The sequence below is a fragment of the Vigna radiata genome, chromosome 10 (assembly GCF_000741045.1).
Source record: "Vigna radiata var. radiata cultivar VC1973A chromosome 10, Vradiata_ver6, whole genome shotgun sequence".
Lineage (NCBI taxonomy): Eukaryota > Viridiplantae > Streptophyta > Magnoliopsida > Fabales > Fabaceae > Vigna > Vigna radiata.
Genome location: NC_028360.1, coordinates 15,321,309 through 15,340,626, shown reverse-complemented (window position 1 = coordinate 15,340,626; position 19,318 = coordinate 15,321,309). Strand labels below are relative to the sequence as shown.

At 31.7% G+C, this 19,318-nt stretch overlaps 2 protein-coding genes across 3 annotated transcripts; both read right to left on the bottom strand.

The window, feature by feature from the left end:
* Positions 1-933: 933 nt before the first annotated feature.
* LOC106776241 (aspartic proteinase A1) lies at positions 934-5,580 on the bottom strand. Of its 2 annotated transcripts, none has more exons than XM_022787064.1 (14): positions 5,476-5,580; positions 4,967-5,314; positions 4,808-4,868; positions 4,192-4,284; positions 3,940-4,054; positions 3,685-3,853; positions 3,306-3,345; positions 3,112-3,176; positions 2,798-2,911; positions 2,628-2,692; positions 2,370-2,547; positions 2,158-2,277; positions 1,462-1,550; positions 934-1,353 (listed from the first exon to the last, which is right to left on the bottom strand). In XM_022787064.1, the coding sequence occupies exons 2-14, from the start codon at positions 5,303-5,305 to the stop codon at positions 1,269-1,271; spliced, it is 1,533 nt and encodes a 510-aa protein (XP_022642785.1). In that variant the 5' UTR covers positions 5,306-5,314; positions 5,476-5,580; the 3' UTR covers positions 934-1,268. The 2 variants fall into 2 exon arrangements, with proteins under 2 accessions (XP_022642785.1, XP_022642786.1); XM_022787065.1 differs by having other exon boundaries at positions 2,370-2,526; positions 5,476-5,579.
* Positions 5,581-14,609: 9,029 nt separating this feature from the next.
* LOC106776203 (probable WRKY transcription factor 31) lies at positions 14,610-17,376 on the bottom strand. The gene is made up of 6 exons (XM_014663581.2): positions 16,951-17,376; positions 16,739-16,840; positions 16,468-16,623; positions 15,914-16,285; positions 15,680-15,793; positions 14,610-15,562 (listed from the first exon to the last, which is right to left on the bottom strand). The coding sequence occupies exons 1-6, from the start codon at positions 17,254-17,256 to the stop codon at positions 14,903-14,905; spliced, it is 1,710 nt and encodes a 569-aa protein (XP_014519067.1). The 5' UTR covers positions 17,257-17,376; the 3' UTR covers positions 14,610-14,902.
* Positions 17,377-19,318: the final 1,942 nt, after the last annotated feature.

The window sequence follows — 19,318 nt, the reverse complement described above, 5'->3', positions numbered from 1 at the left end:
ATTTTAACATGTAAAACCTCTAAAGTAAACTAAAAATAACAAGACTTTTATCTAAAACAAACCTCCATAATTATATCCTAAACAAAAGTTGGAATACAATATTTCTTCTCTCCACATTACAATATTTCACTGTATCACATCCATTTTAAATCCAAAACAGACAAATATTGTATAAGACTTATGGTCTTAAATTTTATATTATGTCAATATACTATCATGAAATTTTTTATAATACTTCAATTTTAAATTTATTATTATTGGAAATATAAGTATTGAGACACCTTTACTAACTATAGAAACTCTTTTTAAGATGTGCTCTTCTTTATGTGACTTCAAATATCAAGATGATATCCGTCTGGTTTTTCTAGAATTACGTGTTACATTATAGAAAAAACCAATCACTACCCATTTTCGAAAAATTATTTCTGCCACCATCTCATTGTCATCAATAATATACTTTGGTCCTCTCTTTACCATACCAACTACAAAGATCAGGTTAAGGATAAAGAAGTGCTTGCTGTTATTTGATATAATTAAGAAGATCCAATCTATTAATTATAATATACAAAATAACTTCCTTGATGCAACTTCAAAAAGAAAATAAAAAATCGGAATTGTTGTTGATTCCTTTTCTTCTTTTAAAAAGATTTACCGTTTGCTTAATAAAATTAAAAAGTTCTTATATCATCACTACACACTTAGCTATTAGAGAATGGTGTACCATTGAGCTGTGAACAAATTGACATTATTAGTGTAAAATAACTTCCAACGTCATAATTGTAACATAGTTTGAAGCATCTAAATCTGACACTCGTTCCTTTTTTAATCTTTTTTATATGCATTGTTCTCTTTATTTATAGCAGTACTATTTATATGCAGTTTGAACTTTGAAGCATCTAACATATGATACAAAGCATAAAGAACTGAGAGAAATTAAAATAAGAAACACAAAAGTCACATTTACACCATTCAAGAAGCAAACATACATAGCAGAATCCCTACATGGCCACAGCTCAAGAGCCCCACTACCCCCCGACAGACATATGTTAATGTGTTTAATACATATGGGGAGGGATTAAGATAATCTTAATATATATACAGCCATAGCTTTAGGCCCATTTTGATTGCAAAGGTATACAAACTATAAGCTGATGATGGTTGCAAATATTCAATATAACGAGGTAGTTTCAGTTTTTTTTAACACGAGAAAAAGAAAATAAAAAAAACAAGACAACTACTGTTGCCATTGTGCGAGACACGAGAATTCTCTATGCTGCTTCAGCAAACCCGACTCTCTGCTGACCATAATCAAAGATGGTGTGATAGGGCCCCATGAAGATATCTCCAAGGATCCTGTGTTTATGATGCCATGCGTAATGAAGTGAGAATCATATCAAACGCATCACAATAAAAAGGAAAAATCTACAATGTGCGTCTCAAGCAAATTAAAGTTTAATGTACCATAGAGGGCCACGAGGAGGAGGCACATCCAAAGCAATGAAGCCACTGATGCATTGGGCTTGGGGACCTTCTCCCACCTTCAGTATATACTGAAGAAACCAAATACAAAATTGAAACAGGGAGACAAAATACATGAAACATGGAAATCATTCATTCATAGAAATTGCCATATTAAGTGTAATTATCACTATTGTAGCAGTTTAAAACTCTGCTTCTCTATGCTTTAGTTCTGCCTGCTGCTCCACCTTTTATTTTATTCTAATTTTATTTTCACCAATTTATAAAGCAACAAATAGAAAATATTATTCAACCAACAAATTCAAAAGGTTATTGGGTCTTTCTGGATTAGTCCCCCACCCCATTGAATCAATAAACACTAGTCACTGCGCGTATTTAAGGGAAACTAAGGAAAACGATGTTTTTCTAATGGGCTTCAAAGGATAAGGTTGTCTTTGTTTGATTTAAACCCTTGCGATTCATCCCATTATTTCAGCAGTGAATTGTTATTGCAAATTGAGGACTTTTCAAAGCAGAATTTAGCTTCACAAACTCAGTTTATCTTTTCCAGTTCGTTCTTCTTTACCTACAACAATTAAATTCCTTTTTTCTAGTTACAAACTCTTACACAAAATTAAGCACAGTCAATGATCGGGCATTGCAAAAGTAACTAAAAACTAATATGGTCTGAAACTATACCTCATTTGGGGAAAGGTCAAAAACTTTTCCACCAATAGTAAAGGAAACAATAGGCATTGAAGAGATTTGTCCACAATCAACGGATGATTGTCCCATTGGGCTGGGCAACTTATCACAAAGCTGAAATATTATCACCAAATGGCATTAACCATTAACGCTGGAATCAAATGCAGGATTTGAGTACTCAAATAACAGAATTAAGACTAACTCACCCCATTGACATAATCTATTATCTGCTCTTCTGTCTGGTTCTGCCTCAGCTGGTTTTGAATCCAAATAACAGCCATCTCACATGTTGAACAAGCAGCACCCCGAATGCCACCAGATGATTCTCTTTCGACCTTATCCAACACACTCTCAATGCCCATGCTAGAGGGAAAATTGGAACCCCTTAGTAAAATGTCAATCAGAAAACATTAAATATACTTGTCTCTGAGCTAATGAGATGGTTTATTATCTTTGGGGCATACCTAACAGAACGAGTCCCATCAAAGGAACACAATCCAATTTGTGAGCAGATCTTTTTGGGCTTTTCCTATAGGATCAAGAGAAAACCATAAGAAAACTCATTCTAAAGGATAACCACATCACAATACCATCAACCAAGATATGCAAAGGATGAATTAAAAATGATACTTACTTCAGCCAAGAGCAATTCCAAGATTGTTTGTCCATACTGTTCCACAACAGACTTGCACTGTTTGCTTACAACTCCAGATGCTCCGATTGCTTGATTTATCTCAGTAATTATAGTCTACAGTGACAAAAACCATGTAAGACATTTTTTTTTTCATTTGTATTGTTAAAAGGGCAATCAGAAAAATGGGCCTCAGTCTACAATTTTTAGACCCGCCCATCAGTTAAAAACGACCTTTAAAAATTACCAAATCATGAAACTCTAAATGGAAATGAAAATCTATATAGCAGCCTGCATTTACAAGCTTTTATTCATACCGTTGGACCAGCCAACAAAGAAGTTCCAGAGTCCGCAATGGCAGAACAGTCACTAGCACAGAACCCTGGAGGACAATATGATAAATAAAGTCAGTACCAATGAAATTAAAAACTGAACCATTTATGGCAGTGCTATCAATATCATGCCATAGAAGAAACAAATAGCTATTTCGGCTAACTTGTTTTCTACCTACCAGTGGGTTTACCGGCAATAAGCACCTCTCCCATGTCAAACTGTTCAGGAAAAAAAGTTAACAAAGAAAAACTATAGTAAACAAAACAAAAACACGTGTTGCATAAGCTATGGAAATACTGTTATGAGTCTCTGTTTTGCTTTGCTACAAAACATTAGGAGATATACCGTATAGAAATATAAAAACAAAAACAAAAAAGTACAAAGATTACAATGTTATGCATGAACTAAAAGGTACTTGATTGATAGGTATTGGGTACAAAACCATGTATACCCAGTTAATACCGGTATATAGTTAAAACCAGGTATNCCAACTATTTAAGGTTACTATACATCAGAAAGAACAAGTATACTATAAAAACAAATATGTTGATACTGACCTGCCAGTATCCTTTTCTTGTCACTGGCACATAAGTATGTTTGCCCCTGTAGTGAGCAGAATCAGCACCACCAAAAACAATCTCACCCNCATTCTCTTCTTCTGGTTTACGATTTANCCAAAATGAAAATANTGGATCCTTTACAAGACCTTGTTCAACCATATTGTACCTATGACATGAATATGCCTCATAATGACAACGAAAATAAAAATAATAACAGAAATGATAGCTTAAAGTTAAAATGTGAACTCATACCACACTGGAACAGCATTTCCCACTNAGATCTCTTGAAATCCAAGTCCTAGTATACCATCAAACTTAGCTGCCACAAATGTAACTCCAGGTTCTCTAGTTGCNTCAATAAATGCCTAATGGAAATTAAAGAGTAATATATATTAATTGATGATTAATCAACATATTATGAAAGAAGCCAACACAACTGACATCATACTATGTTGGTGTGAAGGAAAAGAAAAAGAAAATAGGGATTGATAATCANCATTANCTGNTTATTTACAACTACGTCTCCAACTCTGACATTGTCATTGCTAAAGAAACCAGAAATACTTCCACTACCGTATTGAATTGCAGCAGAAGTCCCTAAATAACAGGATGACAAACCCGAGTTTAGAATAAGGACAACATCTTGGCATCACTTCTTTAAATGTCAAGTTACCCAAAGTAAAAGAAAAATGACATTTGACTTCGTAAGTTATGAATTATGTTATGAAATCCAAATTAGATATATTCAAGAAAGAAAAAGAACTTCTAAACACTGCTATTGCCAATAATTTAAAAAAAAAAATTGTAATGCTTTGTGTAATTCTATGAGGTGAAAAGGCTAGACGGTAGAAAGCTCTCAATTAGATCCTTTATATGATAGAAGCACGGTATTCAGACCACCCCCCCTCCAAAACCAATTTTCAATCGTCTGAAAGGGTACGTAGTTTTTTGTCTTGAAATTACATAAATCTTGAGAATTAATCAGATAGAAACTTCACAAGATAATCAAACACTTGCACAACGCATTGTCGAATTAAAGAACTACAAACCCTCCATAAATTCTGAACAAGAAAAAAAAGGTAAAGCCTCATAATCAGAAAAGGAAAAAAATGAGACAAACCATTTTCCGTGTAGGTACTGGATTTGCTGGACTTGTACTTAGCATGCGTGTAACATGCAAGCTGCACCGTCATGCAAAACATCAGGATTAACAAGTTTCCATAAAGAAGGAGAAAAGAACGGACACGCCTTCATATGACGGTTACGAAAACAAGCTCACCGAGAGGTAACATTTAGAAGACGGCACCCACAAATTAGAGCTACCGGTGTCAAAAATCACAGTGAACGTCTGAGGAGGGGTGCCAATGGCTATTTCACCATAGTACTGAGCATCCAAGTAGTTCTTCAGCGCAACAATATCGGCGCCGTCAGCGCCGCGAAGAATGTTCTGAAGAACGTTCTTTCTCAATTCCTTAAACCGCATAACGTCATCGCCATCCAATTTGATCTTTTTCAGTCCAATCCGGCGCAAGCCATCGTTGGGTGCAGACGACGCCAGATAAAAGAAGAGGGTCCAGAGACAGAAACAGAAGACGATCACATTTGACATGCTTCCCATTTTGACTACCTGTTCAACCATAATGAAACCAAAAAAGTTACGATAGTTAGGACAAGAATGCAGATGTTTCATAAAACGCATCGATTAGAGATGAGAGAAAACAGAGACAGATGAGATATGGAAGAATGCATGCATGCAAAAAGTGAAAAGAAGATGAAGAATGGGATTACCAAAGGAAACGAAAGCAGAGAAAGAAGTTATGGAATTGAAATGAGGAAGAGAAGGGGAATTTAAAGGTGGGAAGAAGAGAAAGTGAGTATCTGGGTTTGGGTGGCAGTATGGTGGGGCCAGCTGAGGTTTTAAGCTAATCTCGTACTCATTGTGGGTCCCGCATCTTTAACCGTTCATCAAACTAAGATCAGGAATTGGGAGAGTGGGTTTTCTCGTGACCCTCCGATGTAACGGATTCGCTTTCGTACCTCAAAAGTTAATTATGGTTAGTTTCCTTAACACGCCACACAACACAACTCATCCTCCTTAATTATCCCCATTTTCTCTTTATCCAGCTTCGTTTAAAACCTAAATATAAATTATCGTTAAACATGTTAAATATATATAATAAAATTATTTCATATTTTACTTATTTTTAATTAGTAATTATTTATCAGTTAAAATTAAATGAGTATGAATAAACCGAATTCAATCTATTCACACTTTGTCACTCTTGCCGTTGCTGGTGCTAAGGATCTAATTTAACGCAAGATTTTCTTTTTTTTATATATGTTTCAGCTTTCAGTTTCAGCTGATCAATTTAATGTTCTTTAACGATTAAATATATGAATTTTTAATTATGCTTAAGGACTATACACAGAACAGATTTTTATAATATTTGAGATGTAACTTTTGAGGTGCTTAAAAAAATGTGATATTCTCTCTTTACGTGATGGAATAAATGTATAAACGTGAGGATTCCTTTTCAAATTTAAACACCATAATTTCTTTCGAATTGTTATCAATTTCGTATATTTGATTTTTTTAAACTACCTTTTAATCCGTTCTTTTATATTTATGTCTAAATTAGTTTTTTTAAAAAAATCATTAAATAGTTAAAAATATCTTTATTTCAATATATAAATTATTTATTGTAAATATAAATATAATCTATGTATATAAATAACTATATGTTGTGAATTTGATTAAATTAACTAATGCATAGTTTAAAACTAAAAATTGAAGAAATCAGGCGTAAACTAATTTTAATTTGTAAAAGACATGATTATATATTTTTTTCTTTATATTTGTCTTTATTGAAAGTTTTATTAAAAAGTTAGTTGAATCGTATTTATATTTTAAAACATTTAATGTTATACATTTTAGTTATATAAAAAAATATTTACACTACGAATATACTGACAAGACAATGATAAAATTAATTTTCACAACTTTAAACTTGCCTATTTTAGTTAAAATTTACATTAAAAGTAAAGCTTAGAATAAGAAACTTAAACATAAATAGAAGCTATTTGATAAAAACTTGCTAGAATGAAAATTTAGGATATCTCTATGTCGTATTAGTTAATTTAATATATATAAAAAAAATAGGATAACTATAGTGTATCTGTATATGATCGGGAAACTGAGTTAATTTGTAGAAACTTTTTCATTTAATTTATCTGAATTTTTGTTTTTAACTTTTGCTTAAACTAATTTTAGTATATGAGATTTCTTTTTTTTTAAAAAAAAAAAATATTTATGGAGAATTTTGTATAGACAAATCCTTAACTATATGTACATATTCTCACATTTTCGATTTATTTATCCAAAAACTGCTTTAATTTTTATTAGTTCCTCGTCTTCTTTTTTTTTTTTTAAATAAGCTTCCAAAATTTACACAAGTACATAATTGATTTTCATATTTAGAATAAGATTCTTAGCATCTACAAGTTATATCACATTTTAATCAATTGAATTAAAGTACATAGTTGATTATTTAAGAAGATCCTAGAAAGCAAAGCACTAATGAAACAGGGGCAAGAGATTAAAATTATTATGTTTATAAGCGAAACAATAATTTAGAGTTGTTTTTCCTAGAAGCATTGATGAGTGGTGCTTGCAAGCATCAACAGAATCATTAATTATCAAATTAAGAAAAACTAAGGAAGGTGTCAAATCAATGTTTTCTTTTATGGGATGAACATCACTAGCTTACCTTTAATATGTCAAGAAATAATACAAGAATAGAGGAAAGAATGAAAGGGAAGTTGAAGAAAGAGTGGAAAAAACGAAAGAGCAAAAAAAGCAAGGATGGTTGAAGACATTGCCAAGAAGCAAAGACAGTGTGTCAAGTTGCACATAAATAGAACCCACTTTACTCAGCTTCCCATAACAAACAAATTCTTTTAAAGTTTACCAATCATTTATGCAACAATTTTACTTTTAATGCCAATAAATCATATTAATTAACCATGTTATTTTTAGCAAAATCACTAATGAAGGAAAATATATTGTTAATAGGTTATTTCTCATAAAGAGCTGGCCATTATAATTAATGCTATTCATTTCCATCTTTTCTTTTAATTCTAAAAAAAATGTTTCCGCTGTCATACCTAATTTCAGTTTTCTAATTTAAATTCTTAAATATGTTGTCGAATCTCCATGTCAAATAACTCGTTAGACTCTTATGATTTTGTTTATATCTATTTAAAACTCATAAATCTCATTTTATCCGTATTTAAAAAGTTAATAAAAACCTTAAAATGCTGTCCTCTCTTCACTGGGAATCAGAAACTATAATAAAATACAACAACTATTTAATAATTAGAAGAGCAAATCAGATGACAATGGAAAAGACAACATGCTTGGAGGCCCTTTAATGCAAAAGTGGGGAGAGCCTCCACTGCCAATGGCCTCCATTCTATGTTCTGAACTATAAAATTTGGGTTTAGAAAATTTTCATAGAAACTAAATTTTAGATTCACCGATTTGGAATATTTTCTTTTTAAAGTCGTTTCTGTAATTTGGAAATGTTTTATAAAATATTCAACTCAAAATGTATTCTTTAAATATATTTCTGAATTTAAAAATTTGTTTCAGAATCAAAATTTCAAAATATACTTTTAGAATGCATTTCAGAAAACATATTTATGAATTTGAAAATATCTTTCGAATTATGTATTTCAGGATGTAATTTTTTTTTTCAAAATGCATTTTAAATTATACAATTAAAAGATATTTTCTCCAAAACGTATTCTCAATTCTGAAATACCTTTTGATTGCAGAATTTGAAAAATAATAAAAAATTGAGGAGCAGATGTAACTTTTACATTTTTATTGTGGTTTTAATAAAGGGTAATTTGGAGTTTAAGAGTTTTACGAGGATTCAGGAAGAAAAAAGCGAGGTGCAGCTAGAAATAGCCTTAAAGTTTTGGGTTAAATTAATAGGCCCTCTAAAGATAGATTGTGTAATGGGCTGGCAAAGATGCATAAGGTTTATAGTGGTTGAAGTTAATACTTTCGGAAATCGGGATATGAAAGTTTTTATTTTGTAAGTTTCTTAGATTGTGTAATGGACAGAAAAACTTGATTCAGATTGCCTCCGTTACTGCCCTGCCGGATAATATATGATACATAAGATATTTAGATCAAAATAAGATCTAAGTTTTAGGTGGAAAAGATAAACAATTTTATGAGTTTGACGTCATAAAACAATGCTCTAGTTTAATCAAACAAACAAATCACATTAGCCATCTTGAAAGGTACAGAGGCCAGTAATTTGTCAATATGAAATCAGACTTCATTCTATTATGACAGTTTCTCTTCATAATAAATCTCAGCATGACTAAACTTTCCCAAGTGCACAGAAATCACATCCTCAATTTATGTCACACCATTATAGGACAATGAGCAACAACAATTCCATTAGATTTGAAACAAAATCCACATTAGAGAAGGAAAAGTTAGTGAAAACAGGGGTGCAGTTCATATAGTAAAAAAATGGTGGTGTTCTTCTGCATCTCACCAATCTCGGCATATTTCACATTTTTACCCTTTATTTTTAACTTTTATTATTTGTTAATATATTTCTGTTTTCTATTTGTTATTTAGTTTTAAATATTTTTTTTGTTATTTTGGTGAACAGGAAAGTCCTCGTTAGTGCGTGGACCCGATTTTGGTAAATGGGAAAGTTTTACATTGGGATGTAAGTCCGGTTTAGGTGAACAGGTCGTGTGTGCTGGAGTACAAAAAAAACATATGATAATAGTGATTGAGAGTGAGGAGTATGGTTTTTATGGGTTGGAGTTGGATTAATAATGTGTTATTGTGTTGTGAATTTGATTTAATTAAGAGTGTTATGAGGTTATACTTCAATTGATAATTGTATTATTATAATTATATCATTATAATTATAGCTCACCCTTGCAATTATTGTGGTTGTATTTCCACCTGCAGTGATCGTATTGTCATACGGAAGTACATAATGATACAGGTAGTCAAGTTGATTAATGTCTTAAGTTGTTCTAATTAGTTGTTTGAGTTTTAGTTACTTATATTCAAAAAATTTGAATTAATATTTAAAAAACATTTAGTTTTAAGCTGTTCTAATTAGTTGTCTGAGTTTTAGTTATTTATATTCGAAAATTTCGAATTAATATTTACAAAAACATTTAATGATATATATCAGTTATACAATAAAAATGTTTCCTCGAAATGTCCGAGAATGGAATGTTATAGAAACAAACTCAAAAAAAAAAATACATAATAATTAATATTTAAATAAATAAAAAATATCAATTAGAGATTCAAAAACAAATTAAGAAACAAATAAAAAAACAAAATAATTACATAATAAATAATATTTAAATAACTATATATTATAAAAAAAATTACAAATTAAAATTAAATTAACAAACAAATAAAAAGGTCAAAAAATACAACAAATAATTAAATAATAATTAATGTTTAAATAAATAAAATATATCAATAAATAATTACAGATTAAAAAAATAACAAACAAATAAAAAAATTAAAATAAACAAAAATTAGTTACATAATAATTAATATTCAAATAAATATAAAAATATAAAAAATATAAAAAAACATTACAAATTAAAAATAAAATACGAAACAAATAAAAAAGTTAATAATAGCAAAAAATATTTATATAATAAGTAATATTCAAATATATAAAAATATAATAAAACCTTGTAAATTAAAAATAAAATAACAAACAAATAAAAATATTAAAAAAAAGAATTACATGATAAATAATATTTAAATTAATATAAAATATAAAAAACATTACAAATTAAAAGTAAAATAATAAAAAATAAAAAAAAGTATAAAAAAAACAAAAAAAATTACAAAATAAATAATATTTAAGCATAAAACAAAAATAATAATAATAAATAGAAAGATAATAAAATTCTTCTGATATAAAAAAGTAAATATAAATTATTATCAGAATACTTAAAGCATATATTTTTTAAAATAAATTTTATATATAAATAAATATCTAATATCTAATAATATAAAAAGGTTCAAAATTTAAACATATAAATACAAATTAAAAACAAATCAAATTAAAAATAATAAAAACACAAAAATAAAATAAAAAACAAAAAAAATATAACAGCATCATGAAACATAAGGAGACCTCAATCGAAATTCGTTCGACAAAACTTTAACTTCACTTTAAAATACTAATAAGGATTCATCAGTAGACGTGAATTGAGACCTTGTTGTATTTTAAACTATGATGAGTCCTCAACCGACGTTCGAACGCCGACGGACCATTAACTATGTTTGGAAATGCGATTAAGGCGTTCGAGATTAGTCTCCAAATCCATCATTTTCATAAAACAGTTTTATTCCCAAATCCTCAACAATCTTACAAATCTATCGTACTAACCTAATTTACAAATCATGATCTACCAATTTCATACAATCAACCATGTACAACATCTTCAAACATTAAATAATGAATTAACTTGGATTCCAACCTTATGCACACGAAAAGAAAACATGAAAAGAAAAACATGAAAGAAGCACCAATGCATATCATAGAAGAACCTCGTCACCATTAGATTGAATATGATCACGAGGGAGAAGTGGGAGAAGAGAGAGCTCGAGAAGGAGAACTCAAATTACAGGAAATTGAAAATGAAGTACAAAATCAAAATGAACGCAAAGAGAGAGGAGAGGTGGATGGGGTATAGGATTTTAAAAATTGGAAGTGCAGTCTAAGAACATAAATCAAAATTGAGCTTTTCATTATTTCTTATTGATGATTTTTTTTTAATTAAAGATAAATTTATCTTTTGGAAGTGCAGGACGAAATTATTGAAGCGCGGAAGAACTCTTGGAAGGGAAAGAAAAGACGCACAACAGATGCAAAAAGCCAAATTGAAATGCAGACAGAGAGTATAGATAAAACCGAAGGCGTATGGTATAGGAGATAAAGACAAAGAATGTTGAACGAATTTGCTACCTATAAACAATTATAATAATTCATATGCAATGAACATGGAATACGATGACATGTTTGGGAGCATCACGAGACTAAGGTGACTTTATTTGATGCATCACATGAAACTTATGAATCCACACACTAACAACACGCTTTCATCCATCGTCATTCTAATTACTATTAAAATTTGTTTCCAATATCAATTTATATAATTGTTTCTTTCCTTCTTTTTTTACCTAAGAGAATAACTTTATTTAAGTATATCAACAATTTTTCTTCTCATCGTTACTTTTCTTTTTCTTCAAGAATTTAATTAGAATAGTTTTGATAATTTATTTAAATATACAAGTGATAAATTAAATTCACTATCAAAATGTACTAAATAATAAGATAGGGTTAACTTCATAAAATATTGAATAGATATTCTCAAACAAATTTCACTTAACGTGAAATGTTGTCAAACACAAAATATATAATAGTATATAATATTTTGAATTAAATTAAATTTTTATTTTTATAATATTATTGGTTCCCATTGATATTTAGAAACTCTTTTTGTTTTCATTTTTACCAAACTAAAGTTACGACAAGATATTTAATAATATATATATATTTTTTACCTGTTTAACAATTTTTAATTCTTTTCTACTTTTTAAATAATTTTTTTTGCCATATCTTTTACTCTTTGATTTTGAAGAAAATTGAAAAAATATCTATTTTTATTTTCATCTTTACCGTCTATGTGCAATGACATTTATTCATCACACAACAGGTGATAAAACAAATATAAAAATATTTATGACAATCTTGATGTCATGCATAATACTACTAAAATCCTCCATTGTCAAGGTCAAAAGAAGAACAACACATAGAGATGATTATTACAATGATAATTGTTATACATGTCTTTCTACATTTATTGCAAATAAAAATTGAAGTAAAAAGGTCATTTTAAGCTTAATCTTTTGCTACTTATTTTTGTCTCATTACATTAGCCTGTGTTTTATTAGATATCAATAAAATTATCATTGGGTCTAAAATTGATGTAAAATGCTAAAAGTGTTTTATTTTATAACTTTTGTTTTAATAATATGAGTGTATATAAATTAGAAATGATAAAATAGATTACAGGATGACCAATTTACTAAACTTTGATAGTGTAAATTTTTAACTCACTAGTTCACTTTAACTCGATTAATCCATCAAATTGGTGAACCAAACTAGAAATAATATACACTGACCTATTTTACCATCTTTAATATAAGTCTGATAAATCTTTTAAAAGATAATTAATATATGTATTGTCATTAAATTTACTCTTTGAAGTGCAATACAATAACACATAATATATGAAGTTGAACTACAACTTATACTCACTCTATATTTTCTATTATGTTTTTTTTCCCTTACCAACTCAGTGCGGAAATGTCATTCACAAAGTGAATTTAATTTAGTCTTTAATTACAATACTTTATACTCAACAAAAGTCTATAATTTTTTTTTTCACAAAAACTAAATGTTATACCTCATTAAGTATTCTGTGAAATACATTTTAAATGGTATAATACAGACACGCATATGTATATATATATTAATTATTTTAATTAGTGTGCACTAAATATTCAAAATAAAACATCATTTTTGTTTTGTTTTATTACGTGTTTTTTTTTATCTGTGCTTCACTTCGCATGTAATGACAATGATGTGTTTTTTTTTCATTGATTCTAACAATAATGTATTAGTCAACGTAACTCTTCCTTTAAAATAAAAGTAAACTATAATTTAAGAAATATAAAATTTACACCGTGACACGTCATAATTTATAACACATACTTTGAAAGGAAGTCATTGTTGTGTAGTTAATTTTTTTTATCAAATCCAAATATTTTTTAAAATACATTCATATCACTGGCATAAATCATTGAACCACGCATGATTAAAAAATCTTATCCTGAACAGTCATTGAAATTGACTCAAATGCTCCAGCCACGTTACGCTCAGTATGTTCTCTATACCAAAAAATGGTATCCGTTATAGTTAGTTATACAGAAAGAAACGTTTGAAAGTATGTGAATATGAACACTTTGAATCAGCATGCAGTGCGTCTTTCTGAAACACGTAGTTTTCTTGCATCCGTGATAAGGTTGGGGAAGGAAAAGGAGTTGATCGGAAATCGAAAAATAGTCTCCTCCTTCACATGGAAGCACATGGTGGTATATTTGAAGTGTATGATAGAAAAGAAAATATTATCTATGGGTGATTCACCAATCACGCAAGTCACCCGTTGGTTTGGATAGAGTCAAATAAAAGGTGATGAAGACCCATTTGTACGGTGTGTGAAGTACGGTGCGTGCAAGTGCTCAAACACAGAAACAAGGTGACATGTCTGGCTCCATTCCTAGTTTTAAATATCTATAGATATCATCGTTCGTCCAATGGCCTTAACGTGGACGCGACGTCCATCTACTCAAAGTCAAAAATTGTATCCAACTTTCTCCAATCAATGTCCACACTCTCTCTCACTTTTCCATTTCCACCACATACATTACTATTAAGTTGACCCCATTCTTAATTTATTACTCACTTCATTATTTCAATTACTCTCGTCTACACGTACACCCAGGCCACACGAAGTTGCCTAGAAACTCACTTGCGTTTGCTAAAGTCCACCTATCCATTACTACTTCCTATCCAACAACCAGTCATTTACGTGTCATATCAAGAGTAATGGCCGTATTTCTTGACCAATGGGAAAATTCGAATATTCCTCGCAACACGTTCAATATTGGCTGTTAGCATATCAGTTTTTTTCTTTTCATTCTTTTCTTTTTTGTTTTTTCGTATGGGTTACCATCTAGGTTGTTTTCGATATTGTCACAAACCATGCTGGCCAATATAGAAAAGAAAAGATAACCACATGACAAAGGAAGAAGATAAAAGACGATTCTTCTTTTGCCCTGTCTATTTACTCCCGAGAATTTTTGAATCAAATATACAACATTATTCAAAGGAAAAGAAATGGTACAAAAAAATTAAACATTTTCTGATCTAATATATCCCTCCCTCCCAAAACATGGTCTAATAAGAATATGAACATTTATGGTGTCATTTTCCCTTATACCCATGTACAAAAATACAAAGTTTAAGGAATAATAGTATTAACCAAAAAATGGAACGATGAGGAAAAAGGTTCAGTTTCCTGAAAAGCTGCTGATGGTAGTCCTGCTTGTGCTGTTGTTGTTATTGGTGTTATTGTTTGCATTATGAGCACCGCCTATGATAGAGGAGATGGCGGCGGCGAGGACGGCGGTGAAGTTTGGATCGGAGGTGATAGCGGCCGCGGCGGCACTGACTGTATCAGCCGACGAGGGTTGCTGGCTAGACTGTAAAGGTGGTCTAGGAGCTTGTGCGGCCAACTGGGAAGAACCTACTTCCTGAGATAGTTGAAGACCGGAGAATTTTGATTGATTATAAAGTGCTTGTGCTTGTGCAATTGGGGTGGCTCCGGATCCAAAGTTCTGAGGCTGTCCTTGGAGGAAGGGCACTTGGAATGGGGTAGCTGGTCTCTGAAACTGCAACGGGTTCGGGTTATGTGTGAGGTCCAAAGTCACAGTTGGAAATGGTGCTGAAGCTGATAGTGTTGCCATGCTAGAATTGCAAGGAATGATTGCTCTGGCTAGCAAATTGGGGTTCATAATTCCATCTGCACTGGACATTGACCCTGACAGTAACATGCTAGCAGCAGCTGTAGTGGTTGACGCCATGGCCATAGCGGCAGGTGGCAGTGGATGGTTATGTGTACCTTCATAAGTTGTAACCAAAATTGTTCTATCCTCAGCACAACGTTGAACCTAATAAAGACCAAGAAATTTCAATTAGCCTTGGCCGCAATGCTTGACACACTTAATACATGGTTAATAGATCTTGTTGATAGTACTAATATAAATTGATCAATCAGAAAAACTCACTTGTTTGCGAACTGGGCAACCAACTGCCATAGTGCATCTATAATATGCTCGAGGACATGGGTTCCCCTTGGCCATTTTTTGTCCATATTTTCGCCATTGGCACCCATCGCTTATCTGCAACAACGATCCATTGAGTTAGAGAAGCAATTTACTAGTCATCGCTGGCTTTAATAGTTTGTAAATTAATTAACAAACTGATAAAAACATACTATATAAATATAGTATCATACGTACCATGGGAGCTTCTGATCGGGCACGAACTGAGACACGAGCTTTTCTCATCGTGGCTTCTGTAGTGGACTGATCGATAGCATTGGAAGGGTTAACTTTCTGAAGCTTATTAGGACCCCAACCTTGGGATTCTGAGTCTGGGCTCTCTTCCCTACCCAACTCTCTTTTGGCATTAACATTTCTCGCACCGTCTCTTGTTCCAACTTCAATGTTATTGTTCTGAGGTGTGCTCGATCGTGTTCTCTCATCGGAAGAAGAGTCAGACACTTGGTCATCTGCTTCGGCTGCGCCACTGGGACCTATATCAAGGAACTGTCTTGGAACCTTTCCTCCACCAACAGCATGATTTTTATCCTCCGCCTTTCCCTGAACAACCTGAATTTCAACATTATTATTAACATGTTTCAAATCCAATCCAGATCGTTTACGTAAACAAAATAAAATCATATTATTCAGTGTATGCAAAGCAATTTAAGTCTCTTCACTATAATTATAAAAAAAAAAAAAAAAGGTAGGGCAATTCAAGAAAAGTATTTGTAAACTTAATTTATAAGCACCTCATTTTCTGTGTTCACTGTGCGCTGGTTCTGATGCATTAATGTCATGAGATGCATCTGCAAGGCCGTGTAGTTACCGGTCACATGGCTTAGCATCTCTTTCAGCTTCTTGTTCTCTTCGTTCATGCGTTGAAGCTCCACTTGCATCTGTGCAAGCTGGATAAAAAAACAAATACTTATCAATTTCACAATTTTAAGGTTAATAAAAACTTAAATAACCACAAACCCGACATATATTAGTTGGATTTATAAATTAAATAAAAATATGCACCTCGGTGGTTTTGGCTCGCTTATCTTCTGCATCCGATGAAACCCCATCATCGACGGTCGATTGGTCACTTCCGGTGTTTGCAGTAAGGAGTTGTAAACCAGTCTAGAGAGAGAGAGAAAGAGAGAAAAGGTAATTTAGAAGCAGAAAATAATAAATAATCCGGGAAAAAAATAAAAAGAGAAAGAAATAAGGAGTTTAGGGAGGTTAATTACATTAACGTGGAGAGGTGTTTCAACAATTTCCTTCTTGACGATGTTGGGTTTAACGTGTTGGTCGTGGGAGGGTGGGGAGGTTGGTTTGGTGATTCTATCAGAGAAGAAGTCGACTTCACCGACGACTTTGCGGTTGTGTTCGTCGTCCTTGGCAGCTGGACGGCTAAGGTTGACGGGGAATCCGAGGAGAGGGAACATGGTGTCGCTGGTGAGTTTGGAGAAAGAAGTGGAAGTGTGTTTGGAAGGGAATAATGAGAGAGATTGAGAGGAAGAGGTATCAAGGGTGAGTCCCCATCCTTTGTCCATAAAACAAGCAGAAGAAGGGAGAAAGAGTTGAAAGAGGTAGATGAATATAGAAATGAAGGGAAACTGGAGAGAAAGAGAAAGAGAGGGGTGGGAATGGTATCAGGAAATGAAGTCTTTGTCCAGTGCAATGGGGTTGGGTATAAAAAGGAAGGAGCGTGGACCAAATGGAAATCGAAATTGGACATTTGTGAAAAATTGAACAAATTATTGCGCCAGATGGTGCGTCATCCTGGACAATGTCTAACTCTCCAACATGTACCCGCCCACAGTTCATACCCAGTCCACCTACCCAGTTCACACCTCACAACCCGACCCGGATTTCATCTCTTCTCTTTCAAACCTAAACCATTTCCAACCAAAATTACTAATCCTTTTCTTTTTCTTCTTATGTTACTGTATGACAAACATAATTAATATTATTTCTTAATTAAAAGCACCGTTATTAATTTTTTACTGCTTACTATTTTTATCTTCTTGTTTAAGAGAAAAAAAGTTACAATAATATGTTCCCAAGAAATCCGTACTTTAAGACCGTAGTCACGTATAGGAGTACGTGATGGAAATGCAATCCCGAGGCAATATGGTAATTGAATAGATTGTGGAAGTTGTTGGATGAAGGTGGATCCATTAAAAAAAAAACCCGACCCGAGGAGTGAATTAATTGGATAGTAGTGTGAGCAGCAGTCTTGGTCTCCTGATTTAAAAAAGGGATAAAAGAATCGACGTGCGGGGGGTTTCGTCTGGGTTTCGTGAAGAAAGGATTTGACTGACTCATAAATAAGGAAGAAAAAGAGCCACCGCCCCCGAATAGTGCGCGAACATACACGTGATGAAAATAATCCATTTCTCTTTTTCTCTCTCAGCATACACAAATTCAACAAGAAAACACAATAAAGGAAAAGCCAAGTCAACCAATTTGACGGCCCGGCTCTCTCTCTCTCTGTCGTAGGGTGACTGAAGACTGGTTGCCCAAGTAACTTAGTCTTTGCATGGCCCCACCCACCTCCTTTCAGATCCCAACCCCCGGGTACCTTGTTGACTCTTTACTTCTGGGACCCTCCTCTTCTCCCATTATTTTTTTATCTATAATCTCTTCATTTCTATAATTATATTCTCCTTCCTTTACTACAACCTTCCACTTATTTCAATTTCAAGTACTCTTCTACAGCTGAACTGGATTTTTAGTTTAGTAACACAAAACCCAAAAATAATTATGCAGCTACCGGATCAAAATAAATGTATATATTTTAATAAATTCATGTCTTTAATTCGGTCCAAGTCATCCCTTTAGGTTGTAGCATTTTAAAAAAGAAAAACTGTCCTCCAATTTCAAGAAATTGACATTTTCACAATTTGAAGGCGTAACCAAGCACCTAATCTTAGATAACATAGTATTTGCTTATATTTCAAAATATTGATGCAACAAACAACATTATCACGTTTTCTTATTTTGGATGGATCATTATAGACTTTTACGAGGATTCTTCTGTGCATAATTAAGTGGTTAATTTCTATTCAACCTGACTCTTTCTTCCAATGACCATACAAAATAAATAAAACAACTATTTACTATTTATGGATAAAAATACCACACAAACATTAGTGTCCAATCTTATAATTAGTAAAAGGGATTTGTTACAAAGTGAATCAGTAATAGAAAAATCGAAGACTTCTCAACAAGGAAACTCTCTTAATGATGTCAGACATCCATGCCAAATATAGGTATATAACTTCATCTTTCACTGCAACAAAATAATGTCAAAATTATTAAAAAAAATGTTGGTCACTACAAATCCCTTTTAACAAATAAAATTTATAGTGTCTTATAATATATTTATTTCCATTCACTAATCTAATTGGATTAAATACATATATGTATTATGATTTAATGTCATTAGTTTATTTTTGTATTTTTGTGGTCTGTGATTTTCATCTACGTTAATTAATTATATATATATATATATATATATATATATATATATATATGAGTAGATATTTCATAAATAGTATATTAACAAAAACATTGTAATGTTTTAAATGAAAATGTACATATGTATATATT

Excerpts from the sequence above, each read along its gene's own strand:
- LOC106776203 (XM_014663581.2), bottom strand. The coding sequence starts at position 17,256 with ATGGACAAAGGATGGGGACTCACCCTTGATACCTCTTCCTCTCAATCT. Across the intron at positions 16,286-16,467 it reads CAGTGAACACAGAAAATGAG|GTTGTTCAGGGAAAGGCGGA; the intron begins GTGCTTATAAAT and ends GTTGAAATTCAG. Across the intron at positions 15,794-15,913 it reads CCCGATCAGAAGCTCCCATG|ATAAGCGATGGGTGCCAATG; the intron begins GTACGTATGATA and ends TCGTTGTTGCAG.